Source organism: Nyctibius grandis, chromosome 5 (assembly GCF_013368605.1).
Source record: "Nyctibius grandis isolate bNycGra1 chromosome 5, bNycGra1.pri, whole genome shotgun sequence".
NCBI classification, from domain to species: Eukaryota; Metazoa; Chordata; class Aves; order Nyctibiiformes; family Nyctibiidae; genus Nyctibius; species Nyctibius grandis.
Window position 1 is genome coordinate 51,313,972 of NC_090662.1, and position 17,187 is coordinate 51,331,158.

Here is a 17,187-nt window from a genome sequence, read left to right on the forward strand (position 1 = left end):
CGACCAATCCTAAAACTAACCTGGAAAACAGAAACCCCAGTTTGGGTTGATCAATGGCCACTGTCTGCAGAAAAAATCGCCCACCTTGAAAGCTTGGTACAGGAGCAACTGGAAAAAGGTCATATTGAGCCCACAACAAGCCCGTGGAACACCCCAATATTTACTATTCCAAAAAAAAGTGGCAAATGGTGTTTGTTACATGACCTTCGAAAAATCAATGAGGTCATGGATGATATGGGAACCCTACAACCAGGGCTCCCATCCCCCAATATGATCCCTAAAGATTGGGACATTTTAATCATTGACTTAAAAGATTGTTTCTTCACCATCCCTTTGCACCCTGATGATTATCAGAAATTTGCTTTTTCGGTGCCATCAGTGAACAAAGCTGCACCTGTGAAACGCTATCATTGGGTTGTGTTACCACAGGGAATGAAAAATTCACCGACAATGTGTCAAATGTATGTGGCCTGGGCACTTGCTCCTGTGCGAAGGAATTTTCCAAATTTGATTATATACCATTATATGGATGACATTCTAATAGCAGGGAAACAATTGGATAAAAAACAACTGATTAATACACTGCAGACTGAACTAGCAAAAGGTGGATTGCAAATAGCCCCAGAAAAGGTACAACCGGAGGAAAATTGGAAGTACCTTGGGTGGGAAATTACCAAAACAACTGTTAGACCCCAAAAACTAGAAATTCGTGTGAATATCAGTACTTTAAATGATGTACAAAAACTGTTGGGAGACCTCAATTGGGTGCGAACCCTGTGTGGTCTCACCAATGCTGAACTGGCACCTTTGATGCAATTGCTAAAGGGAGGAGGCGGTGCAGATGCCCCCCGCACATTGACACAGGAAGCTGAGCAGGCATTGAAACACCTGAGTACCAAAATAGCTATGGCATACACTCACCGTTGGGACCCAGATTACAGTATTGGAGTATTGGTTATCAATCACGATCGCCACCCCCTGGCATTAATTATGCAGTGGGTGACTGACAAGGATCCTCTACATGTGCTGGAATGGATCTTTTTGCCTATGCAACCAAAACGTACCATCACTACGAAAGTAGAGGCCATAGCACAACTTGTAATGAAAGGAAGGCAGAGGGTTGTAGAGATAGCAGGCGTCGAACCTGCTTTTTTGGTTATTCCACTGGTTGCAGAGTATCTACAATGGGCATTACAAAATTCCATACCATTACAAGTTGCGTTATTGGATTATAGGGGCGAGTTGAAGGTACATCTACCCCCTCACAAATACTTCTCTGTGCTGCAATTGGGTCAATGGGAAGAATTACCAAAAAGGTCAGAACGTCCGGTCAGTGGTGTCACCGTTTTTACAGATGCTGGAGGCAAAGCTCAAAAAGCAGCACTAACATGGTTAGACAATGGGAAGTGGCATGATGTAATTTTATCTAACATTCAAGGATCTACACAACAATTAGAATTGCGAGCTGTGGTGGAGGTCTTCCGGCGATGGAACACAGCACCTGTTAATGTGGTATATGACTCTTTATATGTCGTAGGGATTGTCCAGAGGATGGAGCGTGCTCTGCTCAAAGAGATAGCTAATGAACAACTATACCAACTTTTTCATGAATTGTGGCTTTTGCTGACAGAGCGACTGCATCCATATTTCATCACACATATCCATAGTCACACAGGACTCCTGGAAGGCTTAGCTGAAGGCAATGCTCGGGCGGACAAACTTGTCGCACCTGCCTGGGCTGCGCCTTCAATTGATCGCTTCGCTCAAGCACAACGATCCCATGCCTTTTTCCATCAATCTGCTAAGGTACTGCGGCATCAGTTTGGGCTACGCAGTGCAGATGCACGTGGCATAGTCCAGTCCTGTCCAGACTGTCAACATCTTGGGGGTGGTTTAGCACCTGGTGTCAACCCCCGCGGTACTGGACCGTTGGAGATATGGCAAATGGATGTAACACACATCCCCGAATTTGGACGGCTGAAATATGTCCACGTGAGTGTTGACTGTTTCTCCCTTGCTACCTGGGCTACAGCACAAACAGGCGAATCCAGCAAACACGTTCAATGACACAGGCATTCTGCTATTGCAGCCCTGGGCATTCCACAGACGATTAAAACAGACAATGGCCCAGGCTATGTGGCACGTGCCACACAGGACTTTTTCCAACTGTGGGGTATAACGCATGTAACAGGTGTCCCACATGCACCAACGGGACAAGCTATTGTGGAGCGCATGAATCAAACTCTGAAACACCTTTTACAAAAACAAAAAGGGGGAGAGCCAGGGCTATATCCTCCTGACAGGTTGTGTAAAGTGCTTTATGTACTAAACTTTTTACGCTTGCCACAGGACTACTCTGTACCTCCAGCAGTAAAACATTGTGCAGGGTTAAAGGGAGGTATGGAGGCTTTTCAGAAAGAACAGGAACAAGCCAAAGTGATGGTAAAAAATGGGGTGACTGGTGTGTGGGAAGGTCCAATGAAATTAATAACGTTGGGTCGAGGGTATGCATGTGTCGTTACAGATACAGGAGACAAATGGGTACCAGCTAAGTGGGTGAAGCCGTGGCTACAAAAACAACCCAAACTACAGGAGCCAACTCAGGATCTGCCTCGGAACACTGACCTCTCGAGAGATCCAGTGCCCTGACTGCGGGAAGTGTGAAAAAAGGTTTGCGTGGGAGGTATAGAAAAGGGAGCAAAAGGCGCAGTCATGATGAAGCAAGGGGTTGTTTTTTCTGTGTTAAGCCTGCTTTGGATCCTGGACCTGACAAAAGGTCATCAACCGATAGTCCTTCCACCGACACCGTGGAAGGGGAGTCACAACGTTTGGGTGACTCTGATGCGGAGCTTGAACCAGATGCAGTTTTGTGCCTCCTTAGTTCAGCCTGAACAACCCTTTCATACATTTCTAGTGGGGGTCCCCTTAAACAGATCTGAAAGTAAGGAGATAGTGGCAGGGTTGAATGTGCTGAAACAGAGCCTCTGTGAGAATGCAATGAAATGTGGCGAACATTGGGATTTATGGGACGATAGCTTGCCTGTCAGTCCCTTAGCGCCCCAAGAACTTGACATCCTAGGAACTTTAGAGGCAGAATCCTGTGTGTTTTTCAATTACACAGAGGGATCAAACATTTATCAGAACAACATAAAGAGATTACAAAATGTCACACCCAGTAATCCATTGTGGCAAAATGAATCTATCTGGTGTGCAAATGTAGGGCGCAGTCGAACAGAGCCAGAACCGGATTTGGCCATGCCTAGAAAATTACCAGAAGGTTTATTCCTAATTTGTGGGGATAGGGCTTGGCCAGGGCTGCCCAGTAAAAAACTGGGAGGTCCGTGTACCATAGGTAAATTAAGCTTATTAATGCCTACACGAAAGGTCATATTAAACCACACTAACCTACACAAGATTAAAAGAAGTGTCACTACCTTAGGGAAAGAATGTAAAGATGAGGTAGAACTATGGTCTAGGACCAAAGTAGTTCTTTCTTCTATTTTTGCACCGGGTGTTGCTGCTGCACAAGGACTAACACAATTGCGAAATTTAGCTTGCTGGGTTGCAAAAAGAGCTGATCAAACTTCTAGAATTTTAGGAACTTTAGCCAATGATGTAGATAGTATCCGACATGCTACCTTACAAAATAGAGCTGCTATAGATTTTTTATTATTAGTGCACGGTCACGGATGTCAGGAGTTTGATGGGATGTGTTGCATGGATCTGAACGATCATTCCAGGTCAATTCATAAGCAGATCAAAGAGCTCATGGATGCCACACAGAAAATACGGGAACAGCATGGGTTCCTGGATGACTGGTTGGGTAATTTGGGAATTGGAGGGTGGCTGGTCGGATTGATTAAAATGCTATTGATGGGATTGTTTGTGATTTGTATTATCATCCTTGTATTACCATGTTTATTCTCCTGCTTGTAAAGGGCCCTGCAGCGGACAATAAACACGGCCTTTCTGGCTCAAGAAAAGAAAGGGGGAATTGTAGAGGGGTTTTTGGAGCAGAATGGTCATGTAATGAGCCAGAAGTATGAGAGTATGGAGTGAAGGCCTAGCTGTGTGAGAAGATTCATGTAGCTAGTGTCAACAAGCTGACCTTGGAGAGATGAGGAAAAACAGCAGCTGAGCAAACAAGAATTGAGGGAGTAGCTGGTGGGAACTGAACACGGAGGAGAAGAAACAAGAACTGATGGAGCCAATTAAGGAAGGACCAGTGGCAGAGCAGTGACCAATCAACACATCAAAGAAGAGTATGTTTAGTAATATTAACGAATAGCAATGCACATGCTTACAGCCAGGGAAAGTACAAAATGTATAAAAGGGACAGCTTATGCTTAATAAACGTCTTCACTTTGATTCACATTGGATTTTGTGGAGGCGTGTTCCTTCTCCTCAATTTACAACACTGAGTGACATCAGTGACTTGGAGATGAACACTTCAGAGTGCTGTTAGATGAAAACCTGGGAACATAGGAGTAAAACATAAAAAGAAGCGGAGAAAGCAAAAGAAGCCGTGACCTCAACTGAGAAGGATGCTGTTGCTTAAAGAGTAATAAGGATACAGATGAAGCCAAAGAGAAGGGAGGTAGATACAAGGCAGAATTCAAGAAAGAGGACTAGTGGTTCATAGCACCACCAGAAGTGCATGTGAGTGGTGGTTGCTTGGGAAAAAAAATGAAAAAAGCAGCACCACTGGAGTGGCCGGACTGATCACCAGAGCACACCTGTACTGTACGCCATTGGTCTGCCCGTGGGAAGGGTGACAGACGTGTACATGAAAAGCAGGGGCCAGCGACTCCATGGGCACAAACGATACAAGGCTGGCTCAGCGCTGGTTACACCCAGGCTGGGGGAGAAGTACGAAGACATTGAAACGACTGCAAGTCTCCGAGTCTCTCTAGGAACCTGTCAGCCTGTTTGTAACTCGGGTACGGGCAGATGGCCCAAAGACTGACTGCCAAGGAAAACACCACATGCCTGAGCACTGGGACTTTGGCACTGGCAGAAAGTGATTTCTACAGGAATGGCTTCACCGGATTACAGGATGAAACTGCTCACTGGGATCAAGGTGGGGAGTACTGGCAAGAGCTGTGAGCAGAGAAACTATGTGAAAAGGCTCCCACCGTTCCGTAAGGCCCACAACTGACTGGGGCACACAGGGGAAGGAAAATTCAGCAAGGGAGATGAGGGCCATGAATAAACGAGCTGTCAGTGGGCAGGAGCAGCCAGAGGAAGAAAGTGTCCACCCTGCCAAGAGCTATCCCAACAGGGGCTCTATGTAGCTATGGAGCTGTGCCTAAAAGAGGCACAGAAGGTACGGTCAGGAAGAATTCATTCTGTATTGGGTTTGCGTGGCCAGGTTTTGGTAGTGGGGGGGCTACAGGGGTGGATTCTGTGAGAAGCTGCTAGAAGCTTCCGCCATGTCCGACAGAGCCAATGCCAGCCGGCTCCAAGGCAGACCCGTCGCTGGCCAAGGCTGAGACCATCAGCAATGGTGGTAGTGCCTCTGTGATAACGTATTTAAGAAGGAGAAGGGAGAAAAGCTGCTGGGTAACAGCAGCCGGAGAGAGGAGTGAGAATATGTGAGAGAAAGAACTCTGCAGACACCACGGTCAGTGAAGGAGGAAGGGAAGGAGGTGCTCCAGGTGCCGGAGCAGAGATTCCCCTGCAGCCCTTCGTGAAGACCATGGCGAGGCAGGCTGTTCCCCTGCAGCACTTGGAGGTCCACGGTGGAGCAGATATCCATCTGCAGCCCGCGGAGGACCCCACGTTGGAGCAGGTGGATGGCCAAAGGTGGCTGTGACCCCAGGGAGAGCCCGCGCTGGAGCAGGCTCCTGGCAGGACTTGTGGCGCCATGGAGGGAGGAGCCCATGCTGGAGCAGGTTTGCTGGCAGGACTTGTGTCCCCCCGACGCTGGAGCAGTCTCTTCCTGAAGGACTGCACCCCATGGAACCGACCCATGCTGGAGCAGTTTGTGAAGAACTGCAGCCCATGCGAAGGACTCCCGTTGGAGCAGTTCGTGGAGGACTGTGTCTCGTGGGAGGGACCCCACGCAGAGAGAACGAGCGATGAACTGACCGCTACCCCCATTCCCCATCCCCCTCTGCTGCTCGAGGGGAGGAGGCAGATGGAAATCAGGAGTGAACTTGGGTCCAGGAAGAAGGGAGGTGTGTGAGGAAGGTGTTTTAGCATTTTAGGTTTTATTTCTCATTGCACTGTTCGGATTGGGTTGGCAATGAATTTGTTTCCCCGCGTCGAGTCTGTTTTGCCCGTGATGGCAATGGGTGAGCGGTCTCTCCCCGGCCTCATCTCGACCCACGAGCCTTTGGTCGCATTTCCTCTGCCCTGCACAGCTGAGGACGGCAGTGACAGAGCGGCTTCGTGGGCACCTGGCGTCCAGCCGGGGTCACCCCAGCACAGGCTCAAAGGCCGCACACCGAGGCCGAGAGCCCGGACAACACCAGGCGGCACAGAGGTGCCCACACCTTGGGGACGGGGCATCCGCGGCCCAGGGGCGCCCTGGAAAGCAGAACAGACCGCCCGAGGACAGGCCGCCCGGCACCGCCACCGGGCACCGTCGCGGCGCGGCAGCGGGCCACCACGCGGCCGCGTCAGCCCGGCGCTGAGCGTAGGGGGGGCGGGGCGGGGCGGCGCTGCCCCGGCGGGAGCCACCGCTGGGGAAAGCGGAGCCACCTCAGGCCCGCGGCCGGGCCGGGCCGGTCGGCCCAAAGCGGCGGAACCACCGCCTCGCTGAGGGCTGCTGCCGACCGGGGACCGCGCCCCGCCCCGCCCCGCCCCGCCCTGCCGTCCCCGGCTCATGGGCGCGCCGAGGGGCTCCTGGCGGGTGGGAGGTGCCGGACTCCATTTCCCGTCGCGCACCGCGGACGCGGGGCGGTGCAGACGCGGCTCTGGCTCTGGCGGGGGCGGGGCCCGGGCCCGGGCCGGGGCCGGCGGCGGGAGCGGGGGTTGGGGCCATGAGGCGGTGGGGCGCGGTGCAGCGGAAGGTGCCGTGTCTCTTCGTGACCGAGGTGAAGGAGGAGCCGTCGGCCAAGCGGGAGCGCCAGGTGTCCGGGGCGGCGCGGGCCAGGCGGGCGGGAGGCAGGCGGGGCCGCAGTCTCCGTGGCGGGGCCGGCGCCGGGGCCGCGCGCAGGGGCAGTCGTTGGGCCGCCGGTAGCGGCGCCGCACAGCGGGGCGGAACGGGGGGCACAGGCAGCAGCGTCGACCGTGTGAGAGCCGCCCGGCCCGGCCCGGGTGCGGGGACGGGGAGGGCCGAGTGGCGAGAGGCTTCGCTGCAGCTGTGGGGCGAAATGCACGGTAGCGGCGTGCATAGGGCTCCCCTGCAATGCGGGGAGGAAAGGTCGCTCGGAGCCGTTTCAGCTCTGGGCTACTCTTCTCCTGCCAGGCGCATCCAGGAGCTCACCCTGATGTCGTGTTTGCTTTTTCGAAGTGTGGGGAACAGTGATGGCACGGACTGAGGCCACTCCAACGTGACCGCCCTGGGAGCTCGTGTAAAGCCATCCTGCCGTCCCCGCCCGTGAGCCCTGTGGCGAACAACTAAGCTTGTCTCTCTTTTTGGGTGGTGTTTTTTTTTCTCTATTTTTTGTGCGTGTGATTGAAGGAGTATCCAGCTTACGACAGGAGAAGCCATTTGAGGCTGTAAGATGTGGAATACTTACCAAGGGGAAAGTAATGGAGCCCAACCAAAGTTATTTCTTCCCGAAATGTAAAAGGCAGTGTCGTGAGAGATTGGGGTGGCATTCACCTGCCCAGCTGTAGACCTGCAGCTTGTGTGTCCCGATTTTTGTAGCAGCACCTGCTGCTGTGTGTCAGCTGCATAGTGAGCTTGAGTCCATCGGAGTGACTTTGTCCCGTTGGTGTTTCACTTCTGGATGGAAGAGCTGAAATGATTGCCAAAACGTCAGTAACTTAATTGTTCAACTCTGAGTACCAACACCATCTAGATAATGGTGATGTAAGGGTACCTCCCTACATTGTTGTTCCTTCATATAGAAAAAGCCGACAGGGGATTAAGATTGGAAGGGGTGTACACTGGGTTTTTTCGTTTTTCAGAGTGCAAGCACGGATAATCCAGGGGGTTATGACTGTTGTGGAAGAAGCGGGGTAGTGGTGGGGAAACCAACAGGAATGTTGTCTCACTACCCTGAAAATTTTTCTTTTTCATGTAATCTTCATAAAATCTTCATCTCTGCTGTATGTTGTGGTTAGAAATCTGATTACTAAAATATGAAACAGCCATGGCATGTAACAAAACCATGTAGAAGGTTCTCATGTTAGGAATTCCGAATTTTGTTTCGAGAGTTTTGCAAGACAAGGACTCACTTTGTGTTTTGCAAGCAGAAAGAGAGAGTGAGCAGCTTCCAAGTCAAAACTGACTGAGGAGAGAGGAGAGAGGGGTGGTGATTCTACAGGGAAATGCTTGAATCCAAACACAACTGATGACAGGTTTGCAGTGAAACTGTTACAGAAGCCCTAGCTATAGAAGGCCTCCTAGAAACTTGGGACTAGTTGTGGCTGGATATTTGTTTCTGACTTTCGGACCACTGCTTTCTTTGCTTTTTTTAATCAGAAAAGTGTTTAGTTGACAGCACTGGTACTAAGTATTTAACACCAGGATGCTTTTGCCACCTTGCGTTCCACTGGTCTGTGCATTGCACTAAGGTGGTGCTATTGCCTTTCAGCTCCAAACTGCAAGCTTGGAGCAGCTAGTGCTGCTGAATTTCTGTTGCCATCATCATACAGGAAGGAACATCTCAAAATGTAGCAGCGTTGGACTGGAACCCTTCTAGTTTATATGGACTATGTAAAGTGGAAGGCAAAGTCATCTCTAAATACTAATCAGGAATGGAGAAGAGGGAGAGAGTTTGCAAAGAGATTGCCTTGTTCTTTTGTCGTAGAGCATCTTCCAAACATTCCTGTCTTGAAGAAACAAGTGCGCATTTCGATAGTATTAGAAATCAGCAGTATAGTGTGTAATACTGGACTTCTAGAGGCCAGCTGTAAGGAGCAAGAATCCATAAGAGAACAAGGCAGTACCAGAGGCATGATGAGGGTTTAAAATACCTGTCTTCTTTTCAGCCATTTAAAGTTTTGGCAACTGAAACGATCACTGGAAAGGCGTTAGAGGCAGATATATACAATGCAATTCCTACTGAAAAGGTGGACGGAACCTGCTGTTATGTAACTACCCACAAAGGTAATAAGGAAAATCCATGCGCAGATTTCTCATGCTGACCAGAAGCCTTGTTTTACTTGGTGTTCATTTTTATTGTATGATCTGTTGGACTACAGCCGTTGTGAAAATTTCTTATTAGTAAATCTTCCTTGTATACTAGAATTTATATAATAACAGGGTGTCTAAGTTCGTTGGGGAGGATTAAAAGAAGTGTGGAGGTTGGGAGGCAATGAGAAGAGTGTGGTTCATTGTGTCACTGGGGTTCTTGACTTTATCTAAATTGTAAGGAAACTGTGTATTAAACTAGGCAAGATTCTCCAAGGAGATTTTTAGATTCATCTACAGTAATTAATTTATGAATGTAAATGGTAGTTTTGGATATAAAATTTCTCTAGTGGCAAATGAGAATTCATATCTTGCCTTTTATGTAGTTGATGTCAGTACTCTGCAGGGTATGGTTATCTCAGTAAACTGCTGGTTTTATCCCTCTGGAAACTTTAGGGCAACCCTATCTATGGGCCAGACTGGATCGAAAACCCAACAAACAAGCCGAAAAAAGGTTTAAACAATTCTTGTATTCATTGGAAGATTACAAAGGTTAGTGAAGATTTCTTTCTTTCTTTTTGGCAATGTAGGTTATCCAGTTGGAAAAACACCTCTAGCCTAACACAGGAAATGTCAGTGATCCTGCTCCAGTTTTTTTATGTCACTCTTAACTTAAGGCACCAGCTGTATGAGCTGAATGTTCACAAGTCCATGGGGCCTGATGGGATTCATCCCGGAGTACTGAAGGAGCTAGCAGATGTTATGGCAGGACCCCTCTCGATCATCTGCCAAAGGCGTTGGGAGTCTGGGGAGGTGCCCACTCTCTGGAAGCTAGCCATTGTTATTGCAACCTACAAAAAGGGTGTGAGGGAAGATCCAGGAAACTATAGACCTCTTAGTCTAACCTCAGTTTCTGGAAAAATTATGAAGATTATACTGCGTACTGTTGAATGGCATTTCAAGAATAATGCAATCATCGGGCACAGTCAACATGGGTTCACAAAGGGAGAGACCTGTTTAACTAATTTGATTTCCTTCTGTGGTAAGGTCACCTGCCTACTGGATGAAGGGAAGGCAGTGGATGTAGTTTTTCTGGATACTGTCCCTCACAGCATCCTTCTGGACAAGTTGTTCAGCTGTGGGATGAGTGGGTTCGTGGTGTGCTGGCTGAAGAACTGGCTCAAGGGCAGAGCTCAAACGGTTGTAGTGAATGGGGCTACATCTGGCTGGCGACCAGTCACCAGCAGGGTTCCTCAGGGTTCAATTCTAGGGTCAGTTCTGTTCAATACATTTATCAATGATCTGGACGCAGGAGTTGAATGTACCATTAGCAAGTTTGCTGATGATACCAAACTGGGAGGTGCTGTTGACTCTCTTGAGGGACAAGAGGCCTTGCAGAGGGATCTAGATAGATTGCAGCATTGGGCAATGATTAATGGGATGAAATTTAACAAGTCCGAATGCTGGATTCTGCACCTGGGATGGAGTAACACCGGGCACAAGTATAAATCGGGAGAGGAGTGGCTGGAGAGCAGCCCTGCAGAAGGGGATCTGGGGGTGCTGCTCAACAGCAGGCTCTGTATAAGCCAGCTGTGTGCCCTGGCAGCCCAGAGGGCAAACCGCATCCTGGGGTGCATCGAACACATCACGACCAGCTGGTCAAAAGAGGTGACTATTCCACTGTATTCAGCATTGGTGCAGCCTCACTTGAGTACTGTGTCCAGTTCTGGGCCCCACAATTTAAGAAGGGTGGAAGGAATGTCCTCTGAGGAGTGGCTAAGGACTGTGGGTTTGTCTAGTTTGGAGAAAAGGAGGCTGAGGGGCGACCTCATGGCTCTCTACAGCTTCCTGAGGAGGGGAAGTGGAGAGGGAGGTGCTGATCTCTCCTCCTGGGTATCCAGTGATAGGATGCATAGGAATGGTTCAGAGCTGTGCCAGGGGAGGTTTAGACTGGAAGTGAGGAAGCATTTCTTTACCAAGAGAGTGGTCAAACACTGGAACAGGTTTCCTAGAGAGGTGGTCGATGCCCCAAACCAGTCAGTGTTTAAGAGGCATTTGAACAATGCCCTTAATAACATGCTTTAACTTTTGGTCAGCCCTGAAGTGGTCAGGCAGTTGGACTAGGTGATCGTTGTAGGTCCCTTTCAACTGAAATAATCTATTCTATTCTACTTCTCTTGCTCTAGTTTAAATATTGTGTTGGCTCTTTAGGTAGCTATTTTTTAACCTTAGTTAGTTTTGAACTGTTAAACTACTTAAAGGCTACTATGCTTCTTTAAACCCTCTTAATTGTAGACTGCTTGAGTGTGCCAGATGTTGGTGCTTGTACAAAGTAACTGGGACTACTGTCTGTAAAACAAGGTTTAGATCAATGGTATTTTAATACTTGCATTGAAAGACGATCAAAACATAAAATTGGCTAAGAGTTTGCCAAAAACTGTCACATTTATACATCTAGAATTTGTTTGGAATGTTGAAGAGGATTTCAAGCCTGTTCCAGATACCTGGATTCCAGCAAAGGACATAGAATTCTCTAACGGCAATCCTTTGCCTGATGAAAACGGACATATGCCAGGTACCTATGATGCAGCACAGGTAAAATGGGGGGGAGTGGATCCATTCTTGAAGTGAATTAGAATTAGTTCCAGAATTAAAAGTAGTAGTTAACATGTTCAGAAAACAACTGAAGCGTCATTCATTCGCTATCCAGAAAGGCTTTGGTCTTCTGACACACTGAAAATAATTGCAGTTTTCTGTACAGGCTTACAGGGCTTCAGCTGAAGGCATAGGTGTCACATTTGCATTCCTCTGACATTTCTCTGAGATACGACATCGTTTTTCTTGTTTCTCTTTCTGGTTTTAGTTAACTGTCGTTTTTTTTAAATGCATGTACAGTTCTAGTACACATATGATAACTTCAGATATTTACTTTAGTAAAATGCAATGTTTTCTCATAGGTTGGGTGCCTGTGGAGAAAAATAGTAAGCAGTATTGCTGGCATTCATCTGTTGTAAATTATGAGGCTGAAATAGCGCTGGTATTGAAACACCACGCTGACCCAGGGCTTCTGGAAGTCAGTCCGGTGCCATTATCAGAAATTTTAGAACAAACATTGGAGCTCATTGGGACTAATATTAATGCAAATCCATATGGTAAGTTGGTATGGTCTGTTCTTAAATACTTTTTTTATTTAGTGATGGTTTTGAGTGAAAGCTATATATGTAATTTAAGCTATATTTTGGTTGTGGCTTCTGCGTTTAAAAGCCTTATAACAAAAAACCAATTAGGTATGAGCACAAGTGAGTTCTAACCTCTGAGCTTTGCCGTTAGGATAACTTGCAAGGATGGATAGGAAAAATAGTAGTACCTGATCTAAGCATTTTCTCAGAATGTAAAGGAACTGCAACAAAAAAATTCTAATAGCTGTGTTCTTAGATGAAGATTTATGTTGAAGAGTCAGTGAAGAGGCAATGCATTTGTTAACGGCCTGGCTTAAGTATTAATCCATATTCATAAGAAAATAGGCCAGATTTTCAGGAACTAAGACGTTTGTGCTATAGATCATGATCTGAAGCATGAAGAATGTAGCTAGTAGCTTTATTGGTGGCCACAAGGACAAAGCAGACAACTGTATAAATCTCTATGTCATGTTTATTTTATCTAAATAAAAAGTTACATGAGAAGGAGACAGCTACATTTGATACTTAAAAGTATATTTAACTGTTCTCTCCAAGGTGGGACAATGTTGTAGTATCTAATAGAAGTCCACCTTTATAGAGTGCTTTTAAGATAGCCGTAATAACAAAAGTGAGGAGAATCTTAAGTTATCACACGTAACTAGCAGGAAGATTTTTGTTTCTTTTAACATAGGATTAGGAAGCAAGAAGCAGCCTGTTCATCTTCTTGTACCACATGGAGCATTTGAAATAACGAACCCACCTGCTTTGAAGCAAAATGACATCCTGTCTTGGTTTGAAGGCTGCAGTGAGGGTAAAGTTGAAGGAATTGTGTGGCACTGCCATGATGGGTCTTTAATCAAGGTAAATATATAGAAGGACATGTGGAAAGCACTATAATAATTCATAATATGTGAAGCATTGTGAGGTATTCACTTTTTGTCTTGTCTTCCAAATTCTTTAGTGGTAAATGTTCTCGTAGCAAACCAGGTGACGGTAGAATTAGTCAAGACAGTGAATTACTACAATGACCACATATGAAACTTTTTCATTATCTACATTATGCTAATAACTTAAAGTAATTGAGAACATAAAATTTTCTTGCCTCTATACAGGAATCACTCAACATTTTAAAGATTAATTCTTTTACTTAAAAAATTCTCTTGTTGACTTGTAGAACAAGTATTGTTAATAAGAATGTGATTTTTGATTAATTAGCAAGTTTATATTATTTCTGAAGCTGTGGAGGACACCTTGGTTCTGGTTTGCCTTTTGTGCTTCGTTGTTACTCGTGTTATTCAGATAACTGATTAATGGTTATAAGTGCCCTAATGCAGAGGATCTTAGAATTGAAGCACACACACCCACATTCCCAGGTTGGGAACTGTTGGGCTACTGTATCAAAATCTCTAAACTGATCTTATTTCTTTCCATTTTAGCTCCATCGCCATCATCTCGGTTTATGCTGGCCACTTGCAGAGACATACCTGAATTCTCAGCCTGTTGTAATTTCTTTCAATAGAACTAAATATGACCATGACTTTGAACCAGAGAGTTTGTTTCACCATTTTTCAAACTTGGATGGTCAAAGATTTGACAGACTCAAAGATATCAAGTTTGATCTTTGAAATGATTTCTCTTCTAATTGTCTTATGTGCTGCATTCCTCTATACTTGTGTCTACCACAGAACTCTCTACAAATAATCTAGTTTAGGCAGCAGCCTAGGTACTGTACGATTTTAAGTTTTTCCTAAATGACTAATTTTGTATAACGAGAGATCTGACATCCAGAGCAGAGACTTAGCTTTCAGCATGTTTATTTTCAGTTCTATAAAATCCTTAACTTTGAATCCATTTCTGGAAACTGTTATAAATTAAGTGTAAGAAGTATCTTGTCTTAACACTGTCTGGTCCTAGTAGCTTAGCTAATGAATGCAATCAACTGTAAAGGTTCCATAGGTTGCACTTCTATAATTATTATGAAATTGTTATATGTAGGATTCAGGTTTAGGATCTAGTTGTTTCTTAACAGTAAAGGACATATTTCAGGTGGGACCAGGATTAGTCCTGAAATTTGATATTTTTTTTTTAAAGTTGTAACAATTTCTTTTGGGGCAAAACTTTTCACTGTATTATTTAACTGGTAAGCTGCAACATTATGCTATTACTTGAAAACCTCATTAAGCTATATCCTACAGGTACTTCCACTATTTTGGGACAAAAAGAGTAAATAATAGAAAGTATACTAGTTCTATTTTGGAGATCCTTAGTAATTAGAGAGAGACATGACGTGGCTTAATAACACCCATTTTCAGACTGCATCTCAATTAGGAATCGTCATCAAGGGCATATTAAGTAAGATGGCATATAAATAATAAAGCTGAGACTGCATGATCATTTGAATTGGCTTTATTTTATCTGTGTTATAAAAGTATACATCCAGCTATGTAAAATATACAAAATGAAAAATCATTTATCTACAAAAATACCATTAGTTTGGCTGAAGTACTATAACTTTATTTTCAATTCGTTGTTCTTGGATTTTCTAAAATTGAGGTAAAAATAACCAGGGATGTAAGAACAGCACACTGACCCTGAGTCCATAGTTGAAGAAGTATGATAGCACGAGACAGCAAGAACAAATTACATATTCTTATCGATCTGGAACTTAGCATACTTACCTGTGTATTACACAAATTACTATTCTGAATTAAAATACAATATTGCAAAGGAGCTGGAAGAGGTGAAACTCACTTTTATTTTGACCGGTGTATATAAATACTGACCATAATCTGTTGATTAATCCAATTCTGCATTCTTAGGTACGTGCCAAACTATTGTAACTTTAATAGACTTGTATCATTCCAAGATTCCACACAAATAAATCAGTATTACGTTGCTGCCCTGGAATTTATTTTCTGTGTCAATACTGAGGATACTAAACATAAGCCTAATCAACAGAAACATTGCCTGGACTATCCACCTGAATGCCAAACTCTTCAGAAAGCTGCTTTAATCTCTCTTCTAAGATAATATTTTTTTTTACTTCTTCATTGTAGTTATATTTCAGATCCTCAATTTCTTCAAAAAAAGAAGGGTTGAAGTTTTCTAGTTCTCTTCTCAGCTTTTTTGTTTCTTCCTGTTAAAAAGAATGAAGGAGTACCACCTTTATTCAGAACTGAGGAAACACATGTCAACAGCAGCTTTTTTTGCCTTAAGAAGCTGAATGATGAGAGAATAAGCATGTTCTCTAGGGACACAAAAATCTAACCGTGAACAGCACATTCACTAACAACAAAACAGGCTTCATAAACATAATGTTCAGAAATTGGCTTTGTCATTAAATATTAGTTTAGATATTAAACAGCTCTTTCTAGCTAACCATAATTTTGCTCCTTATCTTGCCTAGGATGATCCTTGCAACTCACCTTTAATTGCTGGTTTTCCAACTCTGAGGCTTTCAGCTGTGTCTGGAGGTCAGCTACTTCTGTCATTAACTTGTCATTTTTATCCTTCTCTTCAATTTCATTATGTCCTGCAAAAATAATGATAATTTGTTACAAAATTTAAGGTAATGAAAATCAGTGACATGAATAATCTTGTTACAGTAATTCTGTATCTCCTGAAGGCTGAAACAGTTAAATGAACCACCAAAAATTCAAGTCATCTGGGCTTTTCTTTAGTTCTTGTACAAATTAGGTGGTGGTGTCTAGTTCCTGTGATTGAATGCAATATTCTAATGGCCAGTGTATTAGCACACTTCTGAGAAATATGACATGTACAGTTTCTCTGCATTAAATGCAGGAAACTTTGAAATAATGTAGTATAGGGATCTTGTTAATGATATCCATAATTTCAAGAGGGTTAACTTTTATTTTTTCCCCCCAGTCATATGGCAATGTGCTGCTCTATAGTGCTCTGCTTTTCCCACAGGACTGATGCCTGCTAAGTCTTAAATCATTCACAGAGCTGGTATCTGGAAATAAACACTCGTTCTCTGGCAGCTTGTAACCCGAGGCAAAAGGGGTAGGCAAGAGGGTTTCAACGAATGACTGACATCTTACAAGCAGTCTTTTGAGGTTTATAAAGCAAATAGTGGCATGAATTACACATCTTCTTGGAAAGGGAAATGTTACAAAGATTACAGCCTCTTGTTCAAGATAATTAATTACAGAGATTTTTTACTAACACTTCCCTATAAAAAGCTTGTTTAAGTACTCAAAAATCCCAGACCTTAAGTCTGTTCCACTTTACACTACTCTGGCATTAATATAATTAATTAGATTTATTATAATTTTGTAGATTTATTATAATTTTGCACACACATACTAAGTAACAACAGTTTTAGGCCTAAAATACAGGAAGATCTTTATTTTAGGTATTGAAAATGATTACCAGCTGCAGGACCGTCACTTGTATATGTGTGTACGTGGTGCTTATAATCCTCCACCTGGTGAGCTAGTTCTGCTTTTTCTTTCTCTAATCGATTATTAGTTAATCTGGAAGATAAAAAGAATACTTTTTAAAAATTATTAAAATATTTTAGAATATAAAGTATGTAACTAAAAATTGCAGTGGCCATTTTCTGATCATTCTTCTTTCAGATGTATTGGCTGAGGTATTTATTTAGTTATTTAAAAGTACATTACCTTAAAAGCTGAAGCTCCCTGATGAGGCTTTGCTCCGTCCTTGTACCTTCAGGAAAGTGTTTGAGAAGCTCAATCTTAAAAGAAAAATTAAGAAAGTTTTACTTTTGAAAAC

General features: G+C 44.5%; 2 protein-coding genes across 10 annotated transcripts in view; one reads left to right on the plus strand and one right to left on the minus strand.

Annotated features, from left to right (window-relative positions):
* Positions 1-6,949: 6,949 nt before the first annotated feature.
* RLIG1 (RNA 5'-phosphate and 3'-OH ligase 1) lies at positions 6,950-15,336 on the plus strand. Of its 2 annotated transcripts, none has more exons than XM_068400774.1 (7): positions 6,950-7,076; positions 9,109-9,226; positions 9,707-9,802; positions 11,709-11,825; positions 12,208-12,402; positions 13,121-13,290; positions 13,866-15,336. In XM_068400774.1, exons 1-7 carry the CDS (start codon positions 6,987-6,989, stop codon positions 14,052-14,054), a joined length of 975 nt encoding a protein of 324 aa, XP_068256875.1. In that variant the 5' UTR covers positions 6,950-6,986; the 3' UTR covers positions 14,055-15,336. The 2 variants fall into 2 exon arrangements, with proteins under 2 accessions (XP_068256875.1, XP_068256876.1); XM_068400775.1 differs by having other exon boundaries at positions 6,962-7,040.
* Positions 15,162-17,187, minus strand: part of CEP290 (centrosomal protein 290) — a 56,200-nt gene continuing 54,174 nt past the window's right edge. For all 8 annotated transcript variants that reach the window (XM_068400761.1, XM_068400759.1, XM_068400762.1 and 5 more), the window contains 4 exons: positions 17,076-17,149; positions 16,822-16,925; positions 15,855-15,961; positions 15,162-15,565 (listed from right to left, as the gene is read on the minus strand). In XM_068400761.1, the coding sequence (XP_068256862.1) occupies positions 15,377-15,565; positions 15,855-15,961; positions 16,822-16,925; positions 17,076-17,149 (474 nt within the window). In that variant the 3' untranslated portion in view covers positions 15,162-15,376. The remainder of the gene's footprint in view (positions 15,566-15,854; positions 15,962-16,821; positions 16,926-17,075; positions 17,150-17,187) is intronic.

What these genes read in the sequence shown, in the direction of transcription:
- RLIG1 (XM_068400774.1), top strand. Translation starts at nt 6,987, where the DNA reads ATGAGGCGGTGGGGCGCGGTGCAGCGGAAGGTGCCGTGTCTCTTCGTG. An exon ending in CGGCCAAGCGGGAGCGCCAG is followed by an intron (nt 7,077 to 9,108) that starts GTGTCCGGGGCG and finishes TCTTCTTTTCAG; the next exon opens with CCATTTAAAGTTTTGGCAAC. An exon ending in ATGATGGGTCTTTAATCAAG is followed by an intron (nt 13,291 to 13,865) that starts GTAAATATATAG and finishes TTTCCATTTTAG; the next exon opens with CTCCATCGCCATCATCTCGG.